Raw genomic sequence first — 23,573 nt, forward strand, 5'->3', positions numbered from 1 at the left:
TGAGCGTAACCGCCACCCCCACAGCCGCTTACCTCAGGTTGCCGCTCGCCGCTCGTATCGTACCCGAGGCCTTATACAGTAGTCGCAGTTAGTTTGGGCACGCGGACCCTTGTGTACTAGCCGTGCTGAGAGTAACGGCTCGCTCACCCCCACAGCCTCGCTGAACAACCCCAGAGAGCCGTGTGGGCCAGATGTTTTTGGAAATGAGCAATAAACACTCCCCTCTACACCCCCCGCCATAGCGCGGCCGCGCGCCCAGACTATAGTAGCTGCGACTACTGTACTACTAACCGTCTGGCGCTTGAGTAGTTCGTCGAATTACTACTGCGAGCGATAGTGTAGCATTCTGCCTACCCGGCCGACGGGGACATCGGGGCTAAGGCCTCTTTTATGCACGACCACACGACGTTTTCGGTCGGGCGAAATAGTTGGGCAGAATCAATGTCCCTTTTATGCAGTTTTTCCGCCGAGCGGAATCCACTGGTTTTTATGATGTCCATGGTGGGGGTTGCTAGTACTACCAACTTTGTTCATTTCACCATCATCAGTAATACAAAAAGTACCCTTGTTTATCGATTTCGACCTATTCGTGTGTTAAGAAAAATGATTGTATTATTACGAGGATTTAAACAAAAATGTAAACTGAATTATACTCATTATGTAAGTTTTTTTGCAATTATATCACTTCTTTTGTTGTATCTTTGATCTATTACAATGATCATCTGTTAACAATGGTTAGGCGATACCGATACTGTGGATGACAGTAATTAAAGTAATAATACTGTCAAGAAATTGAGCAAACTCAATTTCAGTTTGAGCACGGGGTGTAGGTTGGCAGCGCTGCATTCGCCTGACGGAAATCGCCGTGTCATAAGAGGGTTCCATTTGATCCTATGTAAAAAAACGCCCCGACGGGACGCCGAAACTCGGCGGAGCGTATCCTCCGCCCGACCCGGGCGGAACGCTGAAGCGCGACGGAGATTCCGTCGTGCATAAATGGTTGATAAAAGCATTTGATTCGATGTAAAAAAACTCCCCGACGCCCAATGGATTCCGCCTGACGGAAAACGTCGTGCATAAAAGAGGCCTAAGTTGACTAGGTCAAATGGATTTAAGTTGAATTTATCTTTCTTTACTAACGAAACTTCAGACAAATTACTTTGTCACAAAAAATGTTATTCTTAGATCTGATGAAAGGCCATGTTTTTATATTGGCAATTGTATTTGCCAGACCCACCCGAGTTTGAGGTGAAGTCAGCCCAGGCGAGTGTTCGCCGAGGTGCTAGTCAGACCCTGGAGTGTCAAGCCCAGGGAGACCAACCCATGAGCATCACCTGGCATAGAGAAGGCCAGCCTCCTGTGCAGTTCAACCCTAGGTAAGTACAGCCCTTGAATATAGATAAAAGTAGACATCCCACTCGCATGTATATGTTTAAGCCAGTTTTATAATGGTAACGATTTGACCCCTGACAAAGTACATTGATTCCGATTACTGATTTCTGTCAACAATTATAATCTTTAAAGCATAACAATCTAAAAAAAACTTATGGTAAACCATTACCATCCTGGGTACTGTGCTGTGAAAAACGGGCAATGCGCCATCGATGTATGACTATAACATCTTGCATGTCACCCAAATCAAATTATGAAAGGGGTGGAAAAAGAGGGGAAATATAATTTTTGCAGTGTATTCGTGCTCTGTGAGTGGCTCATTCACCTATGTTCTACTTTATTTTAATAAAGAAGCGGTGTGCTAGTCTAGATAGGTGAAAATGTATATTTTGATATTCTGAGTACGTTAGCAAAAATGTCAATTTCTTTTGGATTCTTGGGACAAATTGATATCCACAGTTTTTCTTGCTTCATCCTATTACCAATTGGTATAATTTCTTTGTTGCTGGATATAATATTACTTATTGGGTATGACCAGTAAGCAACCAGGATACCTAGTGTTACCTCAAGCTTTGGTTCATGAGGGACGGGCTTGATCCCGGCCAATCGACAAACATTTGAGGGGCAGGGACAGCTTATCTATACAAGCGTCTGTGATCCTTTCATCAAAAATGCCTATGGCCTAGAAACTGAATTATGTTCTACGATATGTTAATTTATAGCTTTTCTACAATACAGCTTTTAGGTTATGTATATGGTTGCAAAATTGTCGAAAAGAACAGATACAGTACCTGCTGAATAAGCGTAAAAGGTCTGGGCACTAAAAATGTTCATAGGAACGTAAAAAATAAATCATATATATATATATATATATATATATATATTTTTTTTTTAACTAAAGCAATTGTGATACATTGTGTATTGGAACCTTTGATTTGGTAACAACAATTTTTCTGCTGATATCAGATCTTGGCTTGAGTGGCATTCATTAACAATCCAATTTTTGATTGTATACCAACTGTTTATCTCAATATTATAAAAGTTACTTCTTTGTAATGGACATTCAATTCATAGTGTTGATTTCGTTTAAGGAAGGCTTTAGAAGTTAGGTGCTGTTCAATGGAAAATTGCTCATTAAACTCCAATGCTTCCCTAAAACTTTTATGATCCTCCAAAATTGTTACATTAATCGAATTTTTTAAAAGCCAAGTTATAACTGCTCGTAATTTATTTGAAAACGTCGATAGTCATAACCAAAATTAAAATCCTCTTAAAAAATATATATATATATAATCCCCAAAGAGTGTTTCGGTCTCACAACGATAACACAGGACTCCTAATCTCCACACACCAAAATGTCAAAATGTCTGGGTGATGAATCTTACAATAAAGTATATTTCCTTTGGGAACTTTGCGACGTAAATAAATGGGCCGTTCCTAAAAGGGATATAGTCAATGCTTTGAAGCTGAGCCGACCACACGATCTATGCTTGATAGTGGTCTTACTGAGGTCTAATGATTTCTTAAATCAACGTTGTTTAGATTGTTGTCAATACTACCATGTAATGAAGAAACATTGTGTACTTATTTATAGTGGTGTTTTAAGTTACAACAAAATAAATACCCCTCTTTTAACCATTAATCAATAATTGTTTTCAAAATGACAACAAAATAGTATATAGCAATAAATCAGGCAACAAACGTAACAGAAACTATTTTCAATGTCAATTTAAATAAGAACTTGTTATCACAATTTTATAATTTTTATTTCATGGCTTGTACATAGCTGGAAATATGTCTTGTTTGTTTTATGACAGTCATAACATCCAATGACATTGTTTGGCAACGTTTAACCAAGTATAAAGATTAACTCTGTGACACGTTTCCGAGATATTTATTTTAGACTTAATCAGTAAAGTAGTGTTTTGCCTACCTTCTTGCCTAGTTTGTTTAAAGCTAGTACTCATGTGCCTGAAGTAAACTTTTACTTTACGATTAGTGCTCCGGGAGTAATAAGAAATAGATTGTGCTTTATATTTTGTTTAGGAGTACCTTGATTTGTGTTTGAATAGTGCTTTAGGCAAAGGAGCTCGATGCTCGATCAAGATGAATATTGATATTAGTCATGATATAAATACCATTGATCTGAAATACAGTGTGTAAATTAAGTCTTGAAACAAATCTGTATTTTTAAAACCGAAATATATAGAAATATTCTGTTTGTAGCAATGCTTCTTAACAAGGGTTCCACTATTTTTTACACCAAAAAAATGTATAACCCCCCTAACAGGGTAGGTGGTAGGGGGTGATTTTTTTTTTTTAATAGCAACCACTATTGTGTAAAGGGCTTGTTAAAATAAACACAATGACGCAAACCCGAGGTGGATATCTCACCCCTAGCCAAAATGGTGGCTATTCCAAAATGAGTGCTTTTTTACCAAAATCAAATTTTGGAATACCCACCATTTAGGCTAGGGATGAAATATCTACTTTGGGTTTGCGTCATTGTATTTTTTTTCAAACCCCTCAGAATGAGGGGTCACTCAATAGGGGTTGTTATTACAAAAATAATCACCCCATTCCCTACCCTGTTAAAAGGGTTAAAAAATACTGTTGATTTAAAAAATAGCAGAGCCTATGTTAACAATCAATTCCACAAACAGAATATTTCTAATTATTACGGTATAAAAAATACAGATTTTTTTTCCATATTTGTGAAATTTGTGCTTTTCACATACAGTAAATCAAATTTTGGAATACCTGCCATTTTGGCTAGGGGTGAGATATCCACCTCGGGTTTGCGTCATTGTGTTTCTTTTGACAAATCCTTTAAAATGAGGGGTCACTTAATAGGGGTTGCTGTTTGAAAAAATAATTCACCCCCTACCCCCTACCCTATTAGGGGGGTTGAAAAATATGTTAACGTAAAAAATTACAGAACCTTTGTTAACAGTCACCACCACAAACAGAATATTTCTATCTATTTCGGTTTTAAAAAATACAGATTTGTTTCAAATCTTAATGTATACACTGCATAACACTCAACATGGGTGACAGACAAATAGTGACTATTAAGTAAGTGTGCCCCTATACTTCTGTTTTTAATAAAACATATATGAAGTGTTCTGTAAAAGATACCCAATCTTGGAGTAACTACTGGCTCATGACTTAATCATCCTACTTTTAGTGATACACTACTTATAAAATGCTACCTCAGCTGTTTTTGGAAACTAAACCGAACTGTTCTTCTTGTTCTTGTTCTTGCTTATTGTTCTTCATATGATTATACCATTCTTCACATAAATGACAACGACATTCTTTATGATTACAGCTGTGTCTAATACAGTTTTATTTTGTTTACAGGTATGTGATCAAAGAGAACAAAGTAAAAGGAGGATTCTTGTCTGCGTTGTACATCTCTAGCTCTGTCAAGTCCGACAGTGGTACCTTTGTGTGCGTAGCTACGAACCCCTACGGTCGCGCGGACAGGATAGTACATCTGCAAGTGCAAGGTAACGAATACTGACACTTAAATAAATCATGCATGGAGCGATGCTACCTTCTTAAGTCACAGAAGATTTTTCTTTTGGGTTTCATTGCTTTACACATTAGCTATATGAATTACAAATTGAAAAAATATATATTTAACAATCTTTTTCATTACTCATATAAAGTATTTAAGATATAAAAAAGGCATTTCACCTTTAGATAAAGCCTACATTTTGTATGCCCAACAAAAACAATAAAAATTGGTGTTATTGTATTGTTGTTTGTTTTTGACAAATTCTTGAAAAATAATTTTCATTCAATTAAAATGCCCTGCCTAAGTAGCCTGTTTCCTTACTGTATTTTGTTAACGGTTTTTTTTTTACTCAAGTTGTTTGTACAATTTTCAATATAGAAAATCATTTTCGAGAAAAACATTTGTGTTCAGTTTTATGGTAAATAAAAATAATGCACATAGGCATCAACCCGACATGATATTCCCCTTGGCTGTCGGGATACTGATTCTCGCACGCACATTGCTAGAACCCGCGGCGTTATGTCGACATCAAAGGCTGTTTACGCGTTTATTTTTGTTTTGTGACAAGCCATAGTTCTGTAATCTGTGACAGTGAGTTCACCTTTCTCTCTTACAGACTACATTGGACACACAAAAAAAGGTCGAATACAAGTTGTTTCGCTTTGGAAAGCAAGAATATCATCTTTGCATAATGAAGTTAAATTTAAATCCAACTAAGTGCAATAGCGCAAAATGTAATCAAATGATTTAGAAGTTGGGTGGAGGAAATATAAATAATAAATATTTAAATATTAAATTTTAATATTTAAAGTTGGATTTAAATTTCACTTACAACCATTACAATACAGTAATACTAAATATACATTAATAATTAATTTGTTTAACTCGAAGAAAATAGAATTTTTAATGTTGGATGATTTAATATTAATAGGATGGAAAAATAATTATTCATCAGAGACATGGCACGATGTTTGCTCAAAGAAATAAGAAATGGTTATCATTGCACTTTCATAAACTGAAACGAATGCATAATACCCGGTTGAGTATCTTTGAAATACTGTCCAGAAAGACTTCTGAACATTGTCTGTGATTCTTTTAGTAGGAAAATAAAAATACCAGTGTATTTTTATGTCCTCGATTATTTGTTAACTACTCAATCATCGATATCAGCTAAATCGTTTGTATCAGGCCTAATCACAGTATAGGAGAATATAGATTGTTTACTAATTCATTCATACGGTATACACAATATTAAAATTAATACACTGGGACACACACAATATATATACAATTATATGCAAAGAAAAAGATCAAATGAAAAATCTTAGCTAACATAAACCAGAGTAGATGATTAACATATTGTTCTTTCTTGCTTGAAATTAAACTTAATTACTGAAGATCGACATAAGATGGAGATAGATTCATCCGTAATGCTATGATTATATAATCATCAACCATTATAGATTTATAATCATAGGTTAAAAAGACATCATAATTTCATAACTAGTAGTGTAGCCTTACCACAGTAAGTTTTCTGAGAGCGTTTTCAAAACTTAAGGGTGGTTACAACAACTCTTGGTTATAGACATATTATTGTTATAAAGTATTATTTGCACAAAAAATAACAAATGAATAAGTAATTTTTGTTTAATTAGATCTAAGTTTTTTTTATAAATTTATCTAACACTATATTGATGGGTGATTACTTTAGAGTCAAAACATTTCCCCCAATTAGTCATAGGCCTGCCTGTCCTACTGAGACTAATGTTAGGATAAATCAAGCCATATGAAAAAAAATCCAATTTAAACTCTAGAAAGATTCTATTTTCACGGAATAGTATTGCGATAAGGTATAAATCATCATGTTTTGACTGGATGATATTTCATTTAAAGATATCAGTGTTAGATACTAGTAGGCCGGTGGTCCTCAGTCAATAGAGCAAAGGACTTTGACAAGGTAACGATGTCGTGGGATCCCAACAATTCAACAGTACAGATAGTTCTAGAATACTGTACCACAAAACACCTTGGTTTTCTTGGTACGTTCTCTTCTTGATACACAAAGGCCTTTTAGGCCACTGTACACGGGCAAATGCAAGGTAAAAAGAGGCCACCAACATCATTCGTCTTGTTCCAGATGCCCCAGGACGGCCTAAGAACCTGCGAGTTGTGGACGCCACCAGCCGGAGTCTGTCAGTGTCCTGGGCAGCGCCCTCCGACGAGAGAAGTCCGGTCCTGCAGTACCTTGTCCAGTACCGTCAAGAATCCGGTGCGTAATATTTCCGGACTGTACTACTTTATTTATTTAAGATTTATTATCCATATATGCCTGCTAACTGCATTATCATCACTGTCCAATATGGTCTAAGGATATCTGAATCTAACCGTTTAGGGAGATCATTAAAATATATTATATAAGTTTGACATGTCACAGACCGTCTGAGCAGTAAATTATTTTAAGTCTCCACTTAACAAAGTCCTACTGCTTTTCAAGGTGCATTTTGCCTTGGCGCTCCTGGAATCAGGCTCGTTTTGTTTGGAGATTCCGTCAAAATAGACACAAAACGTGTATCTGTAGGTCTATTCCTTTGAAAGTGTTTTATTTCTTGTTACGTTTAAAGAGTTAAGATCAAATGAACAGATCATCAGGGGTTTGGACCGCGTTCCCTTAAAACTGTTATATTCGTAATAAGTAGAAACAAATCCAGTGTAGTCGAAGCCATAATAATAAAATAACCTGTGATTTATAAAAAATTTCAGGGATCATATATGCATTAATTTTGGGTGAAGATTTGTATGCATGTTTGTATTACCAAATGCTTGCACTCTCTGTTTAACACATGATTGAAAATCCTTGAAATATTGTTCCAAAATGTTTCTGGACATTTCTTTATGATTAGTATTGAGGGAATGTCATTTCACTTTCAAGAATTGGCCTCTTTTAAAAATAGTACAACCTCTGTTGTAGTCATTATAATGTTTTATACTCTTTCTATCCCGTTGACAGAATTTACTCTTTGTATTTGTGTATATTCTCAAAATGTGTATATCTTACTACCTAAACATATTACCAAGATCGCATACTTGATATTGACAAGTTTGGTACCCTAAAATTATTCTCAGGCCTAGTATGGAGTTTTATTCAACATAATCGTATTTATGGCACAGTGTAGGCCTACTAAAAGTACTATGGTGAATACGACTTGGAGAAAAATTCTCAATTTTCAGGGCATCCGTTTTAAAACATCTGAACACCAATGTTATTACAACAGGAATGTCGTAAGCCAATCCAATATCAGTAGATTAGTCTGTGTGAACGAACAGACGTTTCAAATAGCAAAGGTTTTTATCAGCGCGTTTGCATTTACTGAACAAACGTAGGCCTTTTACCTACACCATTGTTGTCTGACAGTTTGACAAGTTCACTCAAATTAAAATTCACTATGACATATCTACCTAAAATTGCCAGGTTTATATAGCATATTTGCTAATAAACAAATACTGTAACTTTTCTCAAATCCGAATCTTTTACTTTTAATGCCCTGCCTAGTGTATATAGTGATCGTCTACTATTTATAAGGTTGTCGGTTCGATCCTGATTAAAAACGTTCAAAATTGTTCAATATTTATGTGTAAAATTAGATCCAACTATATTTGATTGCTTGGCTTTTGATTAATTGTTTTTTTAAATATTAATAATTATTATTAATGGTTTTTAATAAGTATGTGTAGGCCTATGGTAGTAAGACCCATACAAAATCAATTCAGATATTTATTTCTAAATAACTTAAACACCGTGTTCGTGTATGTATTGTATGTGTGTGTGGTTTTGATGTATAACAATGACAAAATGTTCACTGAAGACGGAAATTTTGACAATGGGGCAAACCTTAAAACTACATAGTCATCGGAATTCGGAAAACTACCAGGATGATGACTGTAAACGGTGACGTAACCTATGATTTACGTGTTCAGGAGTTACTGACGAATGGCAGAAGATCGGGGTGAACACCGACCTCTCATGCACCATCCGGGACCTGACGCCAGCCACAGAATACGCCATCAGGGTGCTGGCTGAGAACGAGCTAGGGGCAGGGGAGCCTAGTGAGCCCATCGTGGTCCAGACAGAGGGGGAAGCCCCTGCAGGAGAGCCACAGAACGTTGTCGTGACAGCCACCGCCTCAGACACTCTCCGGGTCGCCTGGACCGCACCCCTTCATCACCTCTGGAACGGCGAGATCCTGGGCTACTACGTCGGCTACAGAGAGCACGGGTAAGTTATTAGTTGCCAGTATCGCTTAATGCTCCAAGTATCCAGGAATTGTGGTATTGTGGGGACATATTAATGAAGCCCACGATGTATTGCTGCTCCAAAAAAAGGCACTCCGAATTTTAACATCTTCTGAATACAATGAGCACTGCCAGCCTATTTTCAAGGATCAGCACATAATTAATGTCTTCCATCAATACGTTTATGACATTCTCATCCTCCTAAAGGAACATGAAGGAGAATATTTTAAAAGGGAACACCAGCACACCCACAACACCAGAAGAGCACAAAACCTTGATATGCCACGGTGTCACTTGGGTCCTAACCCTAACCTGTTATCTGCGCTCTGCTATAAAGGTTTTTAATACCCTGCCACTACGATTGCATGAGATGGAACTACAAAAATTACAAAAGTTGTTCATGAAGCCCTAGTGGATGGGCCACTATATTCATGGGGGGGACTCGTTGAGGAGCTGATTTTCAAATCTTAATTCAAAATACATTTGCCATGCCACGTAAAATGTAAATATTGTAAATATAGGTGTTTTATTGACAACTCGTACGATGAAGACTTCCAATATTTCAACGTAAGTAAGAAAGTAATTGTGATGTAAACTATTAAACTGTTTTCTTTTAACTGCAGTCAAAACCACTATTTCACACACAGTATATGCGTTGTTGGGTGAAAATATATAATAGTAAAATATTCCCACTGATTTTACAATAAAAAATATTTCCGATCAATAAATATATTCTACCATTCATCAACATTTTAAAGTCTATCATTTTTTATAGCATTAATGTAAATACACCTTTATCTTTATCGTAGACAAATTAAAGTATAGTAATGTACCTATCATCATCATCATTTAGAATCACTACTTATTATTCTCAACTCTTGTATAAACAATTCACGATATTAGTATAGTGCAGTGTAGTAGCAAAAAAGGAAAAATAATGTACCGAAAAGTGCTAGAACATAACTAACATCAGAAATTTAATGTTTTTTACGTGGCTTTGGACAAAGCTGTTTTTATGATTGAGTGTATGAGCTTGAATGCCGTCAAACGTACGTACTACCAACACTATAACTCGTTGGTCTGTTACTCGTGTTGTAAAGTAAAACAACAATGCTGCTAAGTAAGTAAACAATGCCGTTAAGTGAATCTTTTCAATTCTTAGAACTGAAATCGAACTGCAATTAAAACTGCTAGTTTAAAAGAACGGTCGTAAGTAAAACATATTACAGCATTTTGAAAATACGATAGAATAATTGGCATGAATGTTTTAGCTCAATTTTAGCACCAAACTTACTTTTGGACAACTATACAGGGATAGGCAATGCCCTTTGTCCCAATTTATAAATAGTAAAAATTCAATAATATATACCCTATACATATACAAAACACAGCTTAATTTTTGCAATTTTAACTTAACAAAGTCATTTTTCCATTTCTTGGAAACAAAATCCTGTAAGGGACGTCCTTGTCCTACTTGACATTCCTTTTCAGTCACTTGAAAATGCCAATACTCCTTCCAATTTTTCTTCAGGAATCACTTTAGTTTCTTGAAAATTTAAGAAAATCCCTAGGGCAACTTTGAAAAACCTTAAATTTCAAGTAGGTTATAGAGAGAACCCACAAAGAAAGCGAAGAGCCAACGTAAAGCTTCCAACAACGAAAGCATTCTGGCAAACCTCTTTTGACTTTAAGTAACTGCGACTCACTCTCTTTCAACATTTGCTGGTGTACAAAGAGTTTTGCGGCACCCACAGATTATTTTTATGGTTTAAGCTGTTATCCTAAATAATATTACCCAGTTCCCTGTTATTTTCCAATCTAGAACAGCGCTATATTGACCAAGTATGGAATGTGATCCAAACAATCTCTGGGTGTTTGTACAAGAATCGCTATTTTAAAAGTAGGTTCCTAAGTCAAATCTCAGTGTTCCAAGCCTCAGGCACAATGTTTACTAAAATTTGCATAGTTTGATTGATGTTATAAGCACAGCTGTTCATTCATTGTTGCTTTACTTCTAATGTGACACCGAAAGAAAATCGGGGTGCTCTCACTGCCTCGCCTGTATTAATTTAGTGAAGCGTAATAGCTATTTACATTACAAGTGTAGTAAGAGCGTTTTTACATCACGCAGGCGAATGTTGTGCAACGAGCGGAAGCGAGTTGCATAATTCTCCTAAGTGATGTAAACAAGCTCTTGCGTAACGTGTAACGTACAAGATTTTACCTGACCCGACAATATACAGGAGGTTACGAACAATATTTTTCACTATCCATTTCACTCATCTTCTAACAGTTAACGTTCATTTACAAACAAAAGCTAGGTTAGGAAAATTCTTCAAAGCATAACAATAAAATTCAATCGCACAGCTGATTTCTAGTGTTGAACATCTTTGGCTCCATAGAGGTATATTTTTTTAAGTTAAGCACTCAATGTTATTTAAATGGGTTTCATTACCTCACCGAGTGAGTTTTTTTTAACTTTACATCGCTCGTGAAGTAAAGAAGTAGTATACATCACGCTTGGGATAGGGAAGTTTAACATGGCGGGTTAGGTAAAATCTAAAAAACATCTCTGTCAAGAGACAGCCCATTGTTTAGTAAGCTTAAAAACCCGTATTTCGTTGGTAGCGGTTTCTCAGTACAAATAAACTTATTATTTTAAGTTCTAGGCCTGCCCAAATATTCTTGTAGTAATGATTCGGTAATATAAATTTCCAAACAAACACCCATGCAAACTGATTAAATTTACCCATAATTCGGAGATTTTGGTACTGTATTAATTTTAGGTTGATGCAATGCGTATCTATTGTGTAATGTCTATTATTCTATCATCGGGGTTCTTGTCATAGTCATTCGCCTGTACAAGCGTTGTGATGGACATTCGGACAACCACTATTCGGTCGTTTTGTTGTTATTATGGCCAGTTGTGAAAGTAGTTATGATCAATAGATAGGTTCCATATTCACCGGTCTCTAGTTGAAGTATGTTGGGCTTATTTACAATTAACAATTTAAGTTCCATCATGTCTCTAGCCTTTATTTTTACAACGCTTTGCACAATCGGAAAAATAAAGTCGAACAATGAAAAGAGTGATTTTATTAAATCAATGTTTTTTTATACTTAAATACGGGAAATCGTCCTTTGAATATGTAGATACGGCCCTAACATTTTTTAATTAAACTGTTAATTCTTTGAAAAGTATAATCAGCCAGTTCTTCATAAATAATATTTTAGTTGTATAGTTAAATTTGTGACGTTTCCGAAATGTAGAAATCAAAACAAATAATATTTAGAGTTTACACAAATCAGTCAAATCCTTGGTTAGCCTTGGTAATCCTAATAATTAAAGTCATTGGTTGCTATGCAAACTATGACTGTTTCATTGTATTGTATACAGGGTGAATCAGACCACCCGTGCCAACGGTTTGGCCAAACAAGCGTTAAAAACGACCAGTTTTATTGAAATCATACATTTAATTTTTTTGTAGGTTAACATTTTAAAATTCCACTTAAGACACTTTTTAATGTTGGGATCATTAAACGCACAAATATATGTCCGAAAAATAATTTTAAAAACTAAAAAACTTCGAAAATACAAGACATCTTACAAATTTTTGAAGTAAGGCGTTTTTTAAGGTGAAGCAGTTCAAATTTAATACAAGCTTAGGAGTTTTATTTCTGAAAAATAATTTTAATTTCTGACCATAAAAATTCTTTCAAATCTTTGCTAGCTCTTACAGTTTTCAAGCTATACCGTTTTAAAAACGTGTTTTCTCAAAATAAGGGGGAATTAAGGACATTCTTTTTTGGAGGGGATAAATGATGCCTAGTTTGAAAATGTATTTTTTTTTTTATTTTCTGGGTGGTTTGGGATCGAGACGGATCTCCACAAAAAATTCAGATCCCTAGCTATTCTAGAAGTGGGTAAACATTGTATACCTGATCAGTGAGTCAGTTAGTTACACAAGCGGTTGTATATCCCGTTAAAGTATGTACACGGGTGGTCTGATTCACACTGTATAGCATTAGAATTAATTTAAGTCATATGAGTAATGAATCCATCATGTGGGCCAATTAAATTAAGAACAAAAATAAGGTAACTAACCTGTTATCAATCAATCCTGTTATTTGTCGTGGATGACTATAGTTTCGGGGTTAAAACCCCATTTTCAAATCCTTTTTCTCGTCAAGTTTCAAACATAATCCTCTTGCACTTGCCGTTGTCAACATGATTTGATTTATAAACACACAAAGGAACATTTAGATTTACAAAAATATACAAAAAGGAACAGGAAAGGAAAAAAGATTTGAAAATAGTGTTTTAACCCCGAAACTAGTTGCCCATAACAAAGTATACGATTGATTTTTAAAACAGGCTATTAACCTTATTTTTATCATTTATTCAATATTGGAGGTAACTTATGAATAAATTAACAAACCCTCTTAAACCTCATGGACTAAGTCTAAGCTTCAAATCTTTTTCTGTTGATTAACGTTAAAATAAAATATTAAAAACGTAGTATCAAAAACTCAAAAAGAAATTGTCACTTATGACAAATAATGTCCTAGAAAGAATTTAACGAAGATCAGGTTTCAGAAAAGAAATTATAACGATCAAACTATTTTCAAACTGATGATAAAACAAATCAAAAGAAGATAAAAGTTATGGAAGCAGAGATTGATCATCTTAGCAGACAATATCCCTCTTGTCGGGGTGAAGACTTATAGCCACTTACTAATTAAGGAACTTTCCCATCCCGTGGAATACAAGTGAGTTATGTTTGGCAGATTGAGAGTTGTAAAGTCGAGTCTAGTCCTCTTCAGACATCAAACTCAGTCTAGATGTTCCATCGTGAAACTTATCTTCTATTAACCGTTACTAGGGTTTGTGTTGTAGGGATCATGCGCATATACTGATGTTTCTGTAAATTGTAGACCATGTGAATGTGGCGTGTCTTAAAATTTAGAACAAGATATTTAATTGATTGTTTGGAAGGCTGATGTAATCCCGAAACAATACATTCAATGGAGTGGCATACCGCGTTAATGAAACATAATCAAGTCATTACATAAAATAGGTTGATGAAATAAACTTCAATTTCGGGCCTAAAACTGTTTAATTAACTAGTCATAACGAATAGATCCTTTTACATCCGTCTATGGATGCATTACCTATTACTAATAATATTATTGTATAATTACCTCGTCAAATAATCCTAATTTTGTAAATGTTAGGTTATAAACCTACATGTTTCACCGTTAGTGCGGCATCCTCAGGGGAAAAACATAAACGACATTACTGTCACACGCAAACAACAAATAAATAGCAAGAACGAACATTTAGATTTACAAACGACAAAAAATCCCACAGAGAATGAAGGTTGCTTATATTAATATACATCCAAAATTCTAAAAAAAAGGTAAAAAAAACAATTACATTTTATTTAGTTATTTATCAAGTATTTATTTACCAATCAATACTGTAACATAAAAAAAATTATTAACCTCAATTACAACTTGTGTAACAATCCGTAAAATTATCTGATAACAGTTATAATTGGGATTCATATTAATAGTATATCCTCAATATACAGAGTTAAAAGAAAGTCTGGAGACCCCTTATTATTATTTTTCGGGTTACACCAGGAAAACCAAACTCTGCATACCTCTATATGGTATAAAAGTGCACTTTTTTTGTTGGTATCCCAATTTGTTCCAAAACCCCAAAATGGGTTATTTTGGGAGTAACTCAGAAATTTTAAATGTAAAACCGCATCAACCTCATTTTAAAGGCCATTAGCTTAAAACAATTTCGGTGAACTCCTCCAGAACAGGCCCATCACAGAAATTCTGCCATTTTTATTTTTCATCAGCCATAAAAGGTTAATGAAGGAGAGGTTCCATGTAAAAATATACATCAATATCCCCTAATAACGTTTGTATGGGTTGTACCAGGAAAATTTAACTCAGTATTACCGTAACAAAAATTTAAAAACTACTTTTTGGTAGGTATGACAATGTTTTAAGGGAGCCCAAAATGGGGTATTTTGGGGACAGCTCAAAATGTTTAAACACAAAGTACCATCAAGTGACACCTCATTTAAAAGGCAATAAGTTAAAAAAGATTATTGGTGATAACCAGAGGTCCTTATCTCAACCCAGTACAAAATGGCGGCAATTTTTAGTTTTCAGGCAATACATTTACTATTTTTAAGCTGCCCCAATATGCTTCATTTTGGGTTCCCGGGGGAAATTTTGATACCAACTAAAGAGTACACTGTGTTTCCTATGAAGTGATAAACTTTCTTGGTACAACCCGATAAAATTTTAATAGGGGATATTAAGGAATATATTTTTAAGTGGTGTCTCGAGGTTGATGTCAACTAAAAACTGTCACCATTTTATATTGGGTTGAGACCTCTAGTTTTCAACTATATTCTTTTAACTATTGGCTTTCAAAATTAGGTGTCATTTAATGGTGCGTTGCATTAAAAATTTGAGATGCCCCCAAAATCGCCATTTTGGGCTCCCGTGAAAAATTGTCATACCAACCAAAATCATGTTTTTTGTTTATAGTTTCTTGTTGCAGTAATACTGAGTTGAGTTTACCTGGTACAAGCCATACAAACTTTAAGAGGGGATATTAATGCATATTTTTAATTGGGGTCTCTGAGGTTGATGACAACTAAAAACTGCTGCCATTTGGTATAGGGTTGAGACCTCTAGTTTTCGACGGCATTTTTTAAAACTAATGGCCTTTAAAATGAGAGGTCACTTGATAGGGCTTTACATTTAACATTGTTGAGAAGGCCCCAAAATAACCCATTTTGGGTTTTCGGGCGAAATCGAGATACCAATAAAAAACGCACTTTTATGCTATTATAGAGGTTTGGTTTTCCTGGTGTAACCCATTAAAAAGTTAATAGGGGGTCTCCAGACATGATATGAATCCTGTATATTTGGTTATTGTAATTTTTTTACTATTTTAAATAACCACCGAAATAAATCATATATTGTTTATTTATTATAACAGTACCTACCTAATGTAATATAGAGTAATCTAACTTAACTGTAGGATTACATTGCGTTCTGGGGTCCTCAATTATTTCAGTAAGAAGTCAACATATACACACCATTAACCACGATTCTTAAGGTTCTGGAACAATCTTGGCCGGGTTCTGGAAATTTACTGGCCAGGTTCTGGACCATTACTGGTTGGGTTCTGTACCAGTACTGAACAGGTTCTGTACCAGTACTGAAGAGGTTCTGTACCAGTACTAGACAGGTTCTGTACCAGTACTGAACAGGTTCTGTACCAGTACTGAACAGGTTCTGGAACAATACTGGCCAGGTTCGGGACCAGTACTATCCAGGTTGTGGACCAGTAATGACCAGGTTCTAGAGCAGTACTAGCCGGGTTCTGGACCATTACTGTCCAGGTTCTAGAACAGCACTGGCCGTGTTCTAGATCAGTACTGACCAGGTTCTGGAACAGTATTGGCCGGGTTCTGGACCAGTACTGACAAGATTCTTGCAGTAATGGCCGGGTTCTGGACCAGTACTGACAAGGTTCTTGCAGTAATGTCCAGGTTCTGTACTAGTACTGGGTGGGTTCTGGAACAGTACTGGTTGGGTTCTGGACCAGTACTGGGTGGGTTCTGTAACAGTACTAGCTGGGTTCTGGACCAGTACTGTCCGGGTTCTGTACCAGTACTGACCAGGTTCTAGAACAGTACCGGCCAGGTTCTGGACCAGTACTGACGAGGTTCTGGACCAGTACTGGCCGGGTTCTGGACCAGTACTAGCCGGGTTCTGGACTAGTACTGGCTGGGCTCTATACTAGTACTGTTAATCTCTAACAAAGATGTGGTGATCTGGAATTTATCAAGGATAAATTTTAAATATCACATAGGAAACAAAAAAGAAAACACAAATATAAAACGGTATACATAGGACACCAACATTATAGATTAGGACTACACAAATCTAGAGATACACATACAACTGTAAGTAGCACTGAATGAGAGAATGAGAGAAGTTGGCTGTTATATGTACTAGGGTAGAATTTATCGTACTTTGGAACAAGGAGGATAGGTGATTGTGGGATTGTAATCAATCCACGAGCCAATGAGCTGGTCGTATCCCCTAGCAGGTACCAACATAATAAACTTTTAGAGCATCTCAATTTTCTAGCAGAGTTTCCGTGCCAGTTGCCAGTAAGTGTACCTCCAGTTGTATTTCTAGGTCAGTGGGTAGGACACCTAATTGTTGACGAAATCAAATCAGAATACCTAATGTTTGGTTTTCTGAAAACCTCATGAAGGAACAAAGACAAGGGTTTAGAATAAATTGAAATCCCACACACACACTGGCAGAGTGAGATAGGCAATCTTGATGCATATTTTACATTTCATGTTGGTACCCAGGTTAGCTGCCAATAAAGACAATAAAGTGGGGAATATTTGCTGTTGTAGGGTAGGAAGACTGAGTGGTTACAACTTCACCACAGTGGCTCCCAGAGCTAGTGGGTCAGGACTAGCAGTCATCAAGGGACTGAAGAAGTTCCGGAAGTATGGGGTCGTCATTCAGGCCTTCAATGAGAAAGGGCCAGGGCCGATGGCAGCTGAGATAGTCACTCAGACTTTGGAAGACGGTGAGTAACAAAAGTATCTCACTATAAAAGTGTTCATCACAACAAAAAACAACTTAATTCACTAATTCTTAGTTTTGGCTATGACTATTGATATTTAGACATCCTTATAACTATAACTATGTCACATCTGTATACAGTAGAATAAAAATTAAATTAGTTAAATTGAGCCACCGACAGAGTGTGCTGAGGTCAGTTACTCATTTCATTTAAGTATAACTCTTTGTAAATTTCACACAAACTATCATAGCACAAACAAATAAGGGAGAAACCGAATTTTAACAGCAGGACATCCTGTAAGAGGCTCATTCGACCATTTTCTTTTCAGATAAAAAATTAGAAACATCTGATGGTCTATATAAAGGATGTCTAATTAAGAATCCGACAGTAAATTATTCTTATATCCACAAATAGATTGGACACAGATATTTCATTTTATCATTTTCCTTTTTGATTTTTTTGACAAGTAACAATGTAAACTGAAATACTAAGACCAGCCCCAGTGGGCTTTTCACCACTGTCACCACAATCAAGTAACATCAATACTACTGGTTGAGGAGATGAGACCACAGACATAGGGTAGGGTGTCTTACTACCAACCCTTAAAATTATTTTCAACCTCATTTAAAAATTTTTCAAAGAGTTCCTGCTGTATTTAAATCGTAGCATAGATCTACAAATTTGAAATTATCATATATGATATATACACTGTAGAGTGAAGGTCTATTGTGGTTGGATTGATGTTCTCGTCTCTCTCTTGGTAGTCCCATCTGCTCCTCCTGTTGAGATCCAGTGTGAAGCTCAGAGCTCTCAGAGTATCCTGGTCAGATGGCACCCTCCTCCTCAGCCCTACCAGAATGGCCAGATCCAGGGATACAAGGTGTCCTATGAGAACATGGAAGAATGGCCCCCAGGTATAGTATAACCACAGACAAACTAGTAGAATGGTTAATAATTCTGATGTGCATGAAGATCATCAGAGTTGTTTATGAAAATTATAACAAAAGAAACTTTTTAATCCAAAAATTTGACCAGTTTCCCTTCTTTGTGAAATGATTGAGATCTGTAAATTCAAAAAGTGCCAAGATCTGGTTTATTATTATTCGTATTAATATTATTTTAAAACATAAAAACACATATATAATTTCAACACCCATACCTATATAATTTTATTCTTACCCACCTTCCTTGCAAATGCCCCGTTCAATGATTCTAACTGTTATGTTGTTATTAGCCAGTATACAGGTGTATATGTCATAACTCCAAGCTTTACATCCAACTATACAGTAATTAATAATTTCGGTTAAATAGTAAGTGTGAACATTACATAATTCATGTGGTCTGGGGTGGGTTAATAATGTTGTGAGCCTAAGGGGAGCAGTTCCATTTTGGTACGGGGTCGAAATACATTCTTCGGTCTTGAAGAAGTCATAATCGTCTCCCGCGGTCAAGGAAATTACGTAATCTTTTTTCACGATTACGTCATCTTTTTTTGCTATTGCGTTGAGAGGTGACAGTCAAACCTTAGCGCCCCCTGGACCTCAGCACCTCCTGGACCTTGCCCCCCCCCCTGCACGGCAGGGGTTGTGTTGGTGTTATTTACCCCACTCCTTGATGGTGTACTTGAACCCTAGGTCACATAGAAGCTGAGACGAAGGTGACTACAGACCAGAGTACAGAGCTCTATGGACTCCAGAAGTACTCCAACTACAGTATTGTGTTATGGGCCTTCACGCAGGTTGGGGATGGAGTCAAAAGTAGACCAGTCTTCTGTATGACTGATGAAGATGGTAAAGTACACTAATAATAAAAAAAAAATTAAACAAAATTGTATGTAGAAAAAAGTTATCTTTCTAATTTTAAACATATGACTGTTGAAACTTATCTGAAATGAATTGGTAAATAGTTTCAATTAAGTGAAAAAACTAGGAGCGGTCACTAAATTTGTTTTCAATTTTAAAAAGCTAGCACAATTCCTTCAAATTCTCTAGAATTTCAAATCAGGAAGCTAGAAAAGATATTTATTTAGAATGTTTTCTAAACTAGCAAAATACTTTGCTTGACAAAATCCCTAATTAATGCATTAAATAACAAACCTCCTGTTTGGCCCCCAGTGCCAGAAGCTCCAGCAGGTATCAAGGTGATGGTAGGATCTCCAACGTCGCTGATTGTCAGCTGGGCAAAGCCGCTGAGGACCAACGGTAAACTCACTTTCTTCACCATGTACTCGCGAGTACTAGAGGGGGGAAGAGAGAGAGATAGTACGAAGAAGAAGCTGCCTCCCTCTCAGATGCACTACCAGACATCAGAGTTGAGGAAAGGAGAGGCGTATGAGTTCTGGGTCACAGCATTTACTAAGGTCGGGGAAGGGCAAAGCACACAGGTCGTCTACTCCACCATCTCAAACAGAGGTCAGTTTTTTTATTTTTTATTTTAGAACTAATTTGAGATTTAGTCACCTATTCTTGGTATAGTAAGAGAATATTAAATGAGGAATTTTAAAACTTGTCAAACTCTATTTTGAGAAAATGTGTAGTAAATTGTTTGGCTAAATATTCTGATGTTACAGCTTAGTATAAGAAATGTTATGGACAAGCCAACTAATTTTAAAACTATTTGTTCATGATATATCCTTCCTATACCATGAGCGTATACCTCTAAGTAAGATGTAACATAGTTTGTTATTTAATTTACTCATTACTTATACTTATAGTCTCAATCATTAAAAGTTAAATGTAAATCATTTACAAAAGTAGCATTGAATTGGGGTATTTCATTTTGACAATTTTGTATATACTGGGCCTTAAAACAGGCTGATTTGATTTTAAGACAATTAGGCAAGCTGCATTTACCTATATATTTAAGGTAGAAATAAAGGTGTAACTTATTTACAAAATAAATTGTGGGTCAAGGATAAAAATGTTAAGCAAAAAACGTGATGTAATTAATATGGAATTATTGTAAAGCCTGGTAGATCAACCGTGGCAAACAGTCGTTTACTGCTTAAAGTTACAATACTCATATGCGGAGGCACGGCTATACACTACGACTATAGTCTTATTGTACGACTATAGTCTTATAGTACGACTATAGGGACGGATACGACTATAGTCTAGTCTTTGGAGAGCGGCACTTCTGTCCTAGGGACCCAGGTTCAAGTTCCTCTAATCACCAAACACTTTTAGTAGCCTTGACCTGGTGGTGCGAACCTGCCTTGAGTTGTAAGCCCATTTATCAAGAAAAGGTTACATCTCTTAGACAAAGAGAAATATCTCCTTTTTGAGAACTCCCTCCACTATTATAAGCTGTACGGCAATTTTCCAGTGCCTGCTGCCATAATCTCATGGGGAGAGCGAGTGACAGCTAGAAGGCGCAGTAAGGTGATGTTACCCTGCCTAGCTGTGGGCCAGCCATCCCCCAAACACTCCTGGACGGGTCCTGATGGCTCACCTCCACACTCTGATGGATTCACCATCACCAAGGATGGCTCACTGGAGATATCCGAGATTCAACGGCAGCACCAGGGCAACTACACATGCTTTGTCACTAATGCTAATGGCTCGGACCAGATTGTATACAACCTTCACGTTCTAGGTAATGCATCTAAAGTTAGTTGTAGTAAATTTGTTTTAGTATATAAAATCAATAACTTAAGAAGTTCATGGTAATGTAAATTGAATTAACAATAATTATAACAATTTAGAGAATTAATGACGTAGTGGGGTGTAGTCGTAAAATTTCCAGTGCTGGAACGCTCACCATCGTAACAAAACATATGGGTTGCTTACTAATATATAGGTTCTTTAGAAAAGTCATAGTGGTAATATATATGTTCTTTGGAAAAAGCAGAGTGGGAACATCCCACTACACCACTGGTGAAACAGGCAACACAACCACCCAGATCAGAAACCCGAATGGTACCGTTCCTTTTATCCTTGTACAGTTATCACTTGATTTGCTTAACAGCTTAAATTACAGATCTGAGGCCCATGTGCAAAATAAACACAAGATTAAGATATCCATACAACTCATAAAAGTGAAAAGTGTCAATGAGGTTGATAAATATTTTTATCCAACTACACTAAGCTTGTCCATAGACAGTTTAGGTTCAGGTTTTTTAGCTGTTTATGAGTAAGAATATAAAGATAACAACGTCTGTAATTTTTTCACTGTAGGTACTTACCAAAATAAATAAAAACCAGGAAAAATATTTAAATTTAAAGTATGTGTATATTGAAATCTATTTCAAGCTTTCAATCTCAAAATCATATATTTACTTAATAAAGTGGCCACTTGTACTCCAGTTGGTGCTTTGCCTCATCAACACAGTTTCTTCACTCTGAAGCATTTTCCTCATAAGCCCTAACTTCCTAATATCTCTCTGGCAGGGCCGCTGTAGGCCCAGAGGCACAGGAGGATTTAGGTTTATTGGGTGTGTAAGGAAGAGCAAATTTTCCCACAAGAAAAGGGAGAGGGGGTGCAATTATCTCTTTAGCACATAGCGGGTGGTATGCAAACCGTCTGCCCTCTGGACCTGGTCCCACCATTCATTCGGCTTTGGACCAAGCTGATGTTCTGCCTTCAGTAACATGTTTTTACTTCTGAGACGTCTTCGTTTCTCAAAATACTCATAAGAATCCAAAAATCTACATGACAGTTCTACTTAATTTCAAAACATGATCCATTGTACAATAACTCTAAATAAATAACTATTATATAATGCTAACGCTAACTACTATCGTGTTTACATTAAACATTAAAAGTCTCTGTATTAGTTTTCTTGTTTAACTTGCAGTGCCTCCGTCGGCCCCAGTGGTAGGTATAACCAGTACTGGAGCTTCCTGGTTGTACCTACAATGGAGCATTGTTGACACTGGGGGAAGTGCTGTGAGAGGATTCATCATCAACTATCGTCAGCAAGAGCCTGGCGAGTGGGAGGAACGACCTGTACCTAGAGACTCCACCTCCTACCGCCTCACTGGACTTGTGTGCGGAACAGAGTACCACGTTCAGGTAACCTACTGATATTCAACAACTTTTTAAAGTGGATATCAATATCATGAAAGTTCAAAAAACATAAGTTCAAGATTGCATGAAAAACGTTGCTGAAGTAAGTTTCTTCTTCTAAAAGTAGGTTGGTTTATGGACTCCGCTTTTAACCTTGAATTTGCTAATGTGATCAATACATTGTTGTAGAGTTTTTTTAGAAGGGGAAAAATCCATAAGCAGATGCCTTTTACAATTTCCACACCCTAAGGTTATGTGAAGATGCCTTCCCATCTCCAACCTGGTGACACACTAAAAACAACTCATTCTCTTTTTGCACATGTCGGTATTACTTCTTGGTCAGATAGGTTTTATCTCAACGTTTCAGTGCCTCAATTTTCTCTTCTATGATCCTGCGGATCTGGCTTCATATCAGGTTCTGCTTGACTCACTTTCCATTATGGCTCTTACCTGATTACCACTGTTTTGATGCCCTTAGCTAATTCTCCAGTTGCTGACAATCTGTCGTAAATTTGCTGCTCCGTACCGTATTGTTGTAGAGTAATACCCTCCACACTTGTTACAATCATTGATCTACATTATTGGTATTAAATCTGAATTGATAGCTATAGCAGGTCAAAAATGTGTTACATTTAACAGTTGACAGAAAAATTATTTTGAGTAAGTACAAGAACTAATAATGAACTGGTTATCATAACTATTATACTCAAT

At 36.3% G+C, this 23,573-nt stretch overlaps 1 protein-coding gene across 1 annotated transcript in view; it reads left to right on the top strand.

Annotated features, from left to right (window-relative positions):
• The window catches only part of LOC128998908 (cell adhesion molecule Dscam2-like), a 327,459-nt gene that overhangs the window by 293,944 nt on the left and 9,942 nt on the right, over positions 1-23,573 (top strand). The window contains exons 16-25 of the mRNA XM_054425264.1: positions 1,232-1,376; positions 4,756-4,904; positions 7,053-7,184; positions 8,891-9,188; positions 17,680-17,858; positions 18,620-18,769; positions 19,490-19,645; positions 19,970-20,266; positions 21,180-21,449; positions 22,651-22,868. Coding sequence (XP_054281239.1) covers positions 1,232-1,376; positions 4,756-4,904; positions 7,053-7,184; positions 8,891-9,188; positions 17,680-17,858; positions 18,620-18,769; positions 19,490-19,645; positions 19,970-20,266; positions 21,180-21,449; positions 22,651-22,868 — 1,994 coding nt within the window. The remainder of the gene's footprint in view (positions 1-1,231; positions 1,377-4,755; positions 4,905-7,052; positions 7,185-8,890; positions 9,189-17,679; positions 17,859-18,619; positions 18,770-19,489; positions 19,646-19,969; positions 20,267-21,179; positions 21,450-22,650; positions 22,869-23,573) is intronic.

The sequence above is a fragment of the Macrosteles quadrilineatus genome, unplaced genomic scaffold (assembly GCF_028750875.1).
Source record: "Macrosteles quadrilineatus isolate MER2022 unplaced genomic scaffold, UCM_ALF_1.0 Scaffold_7__1_contigs__length_78375512, whole genome shotgun sequence".
Lineage (NCBI taxonomy): Eukaryota > Metazoa > Arthropoda > Insecta > Hemiptera > Cicadellidae > Macrosteles > Macrosteles quadrilineatus.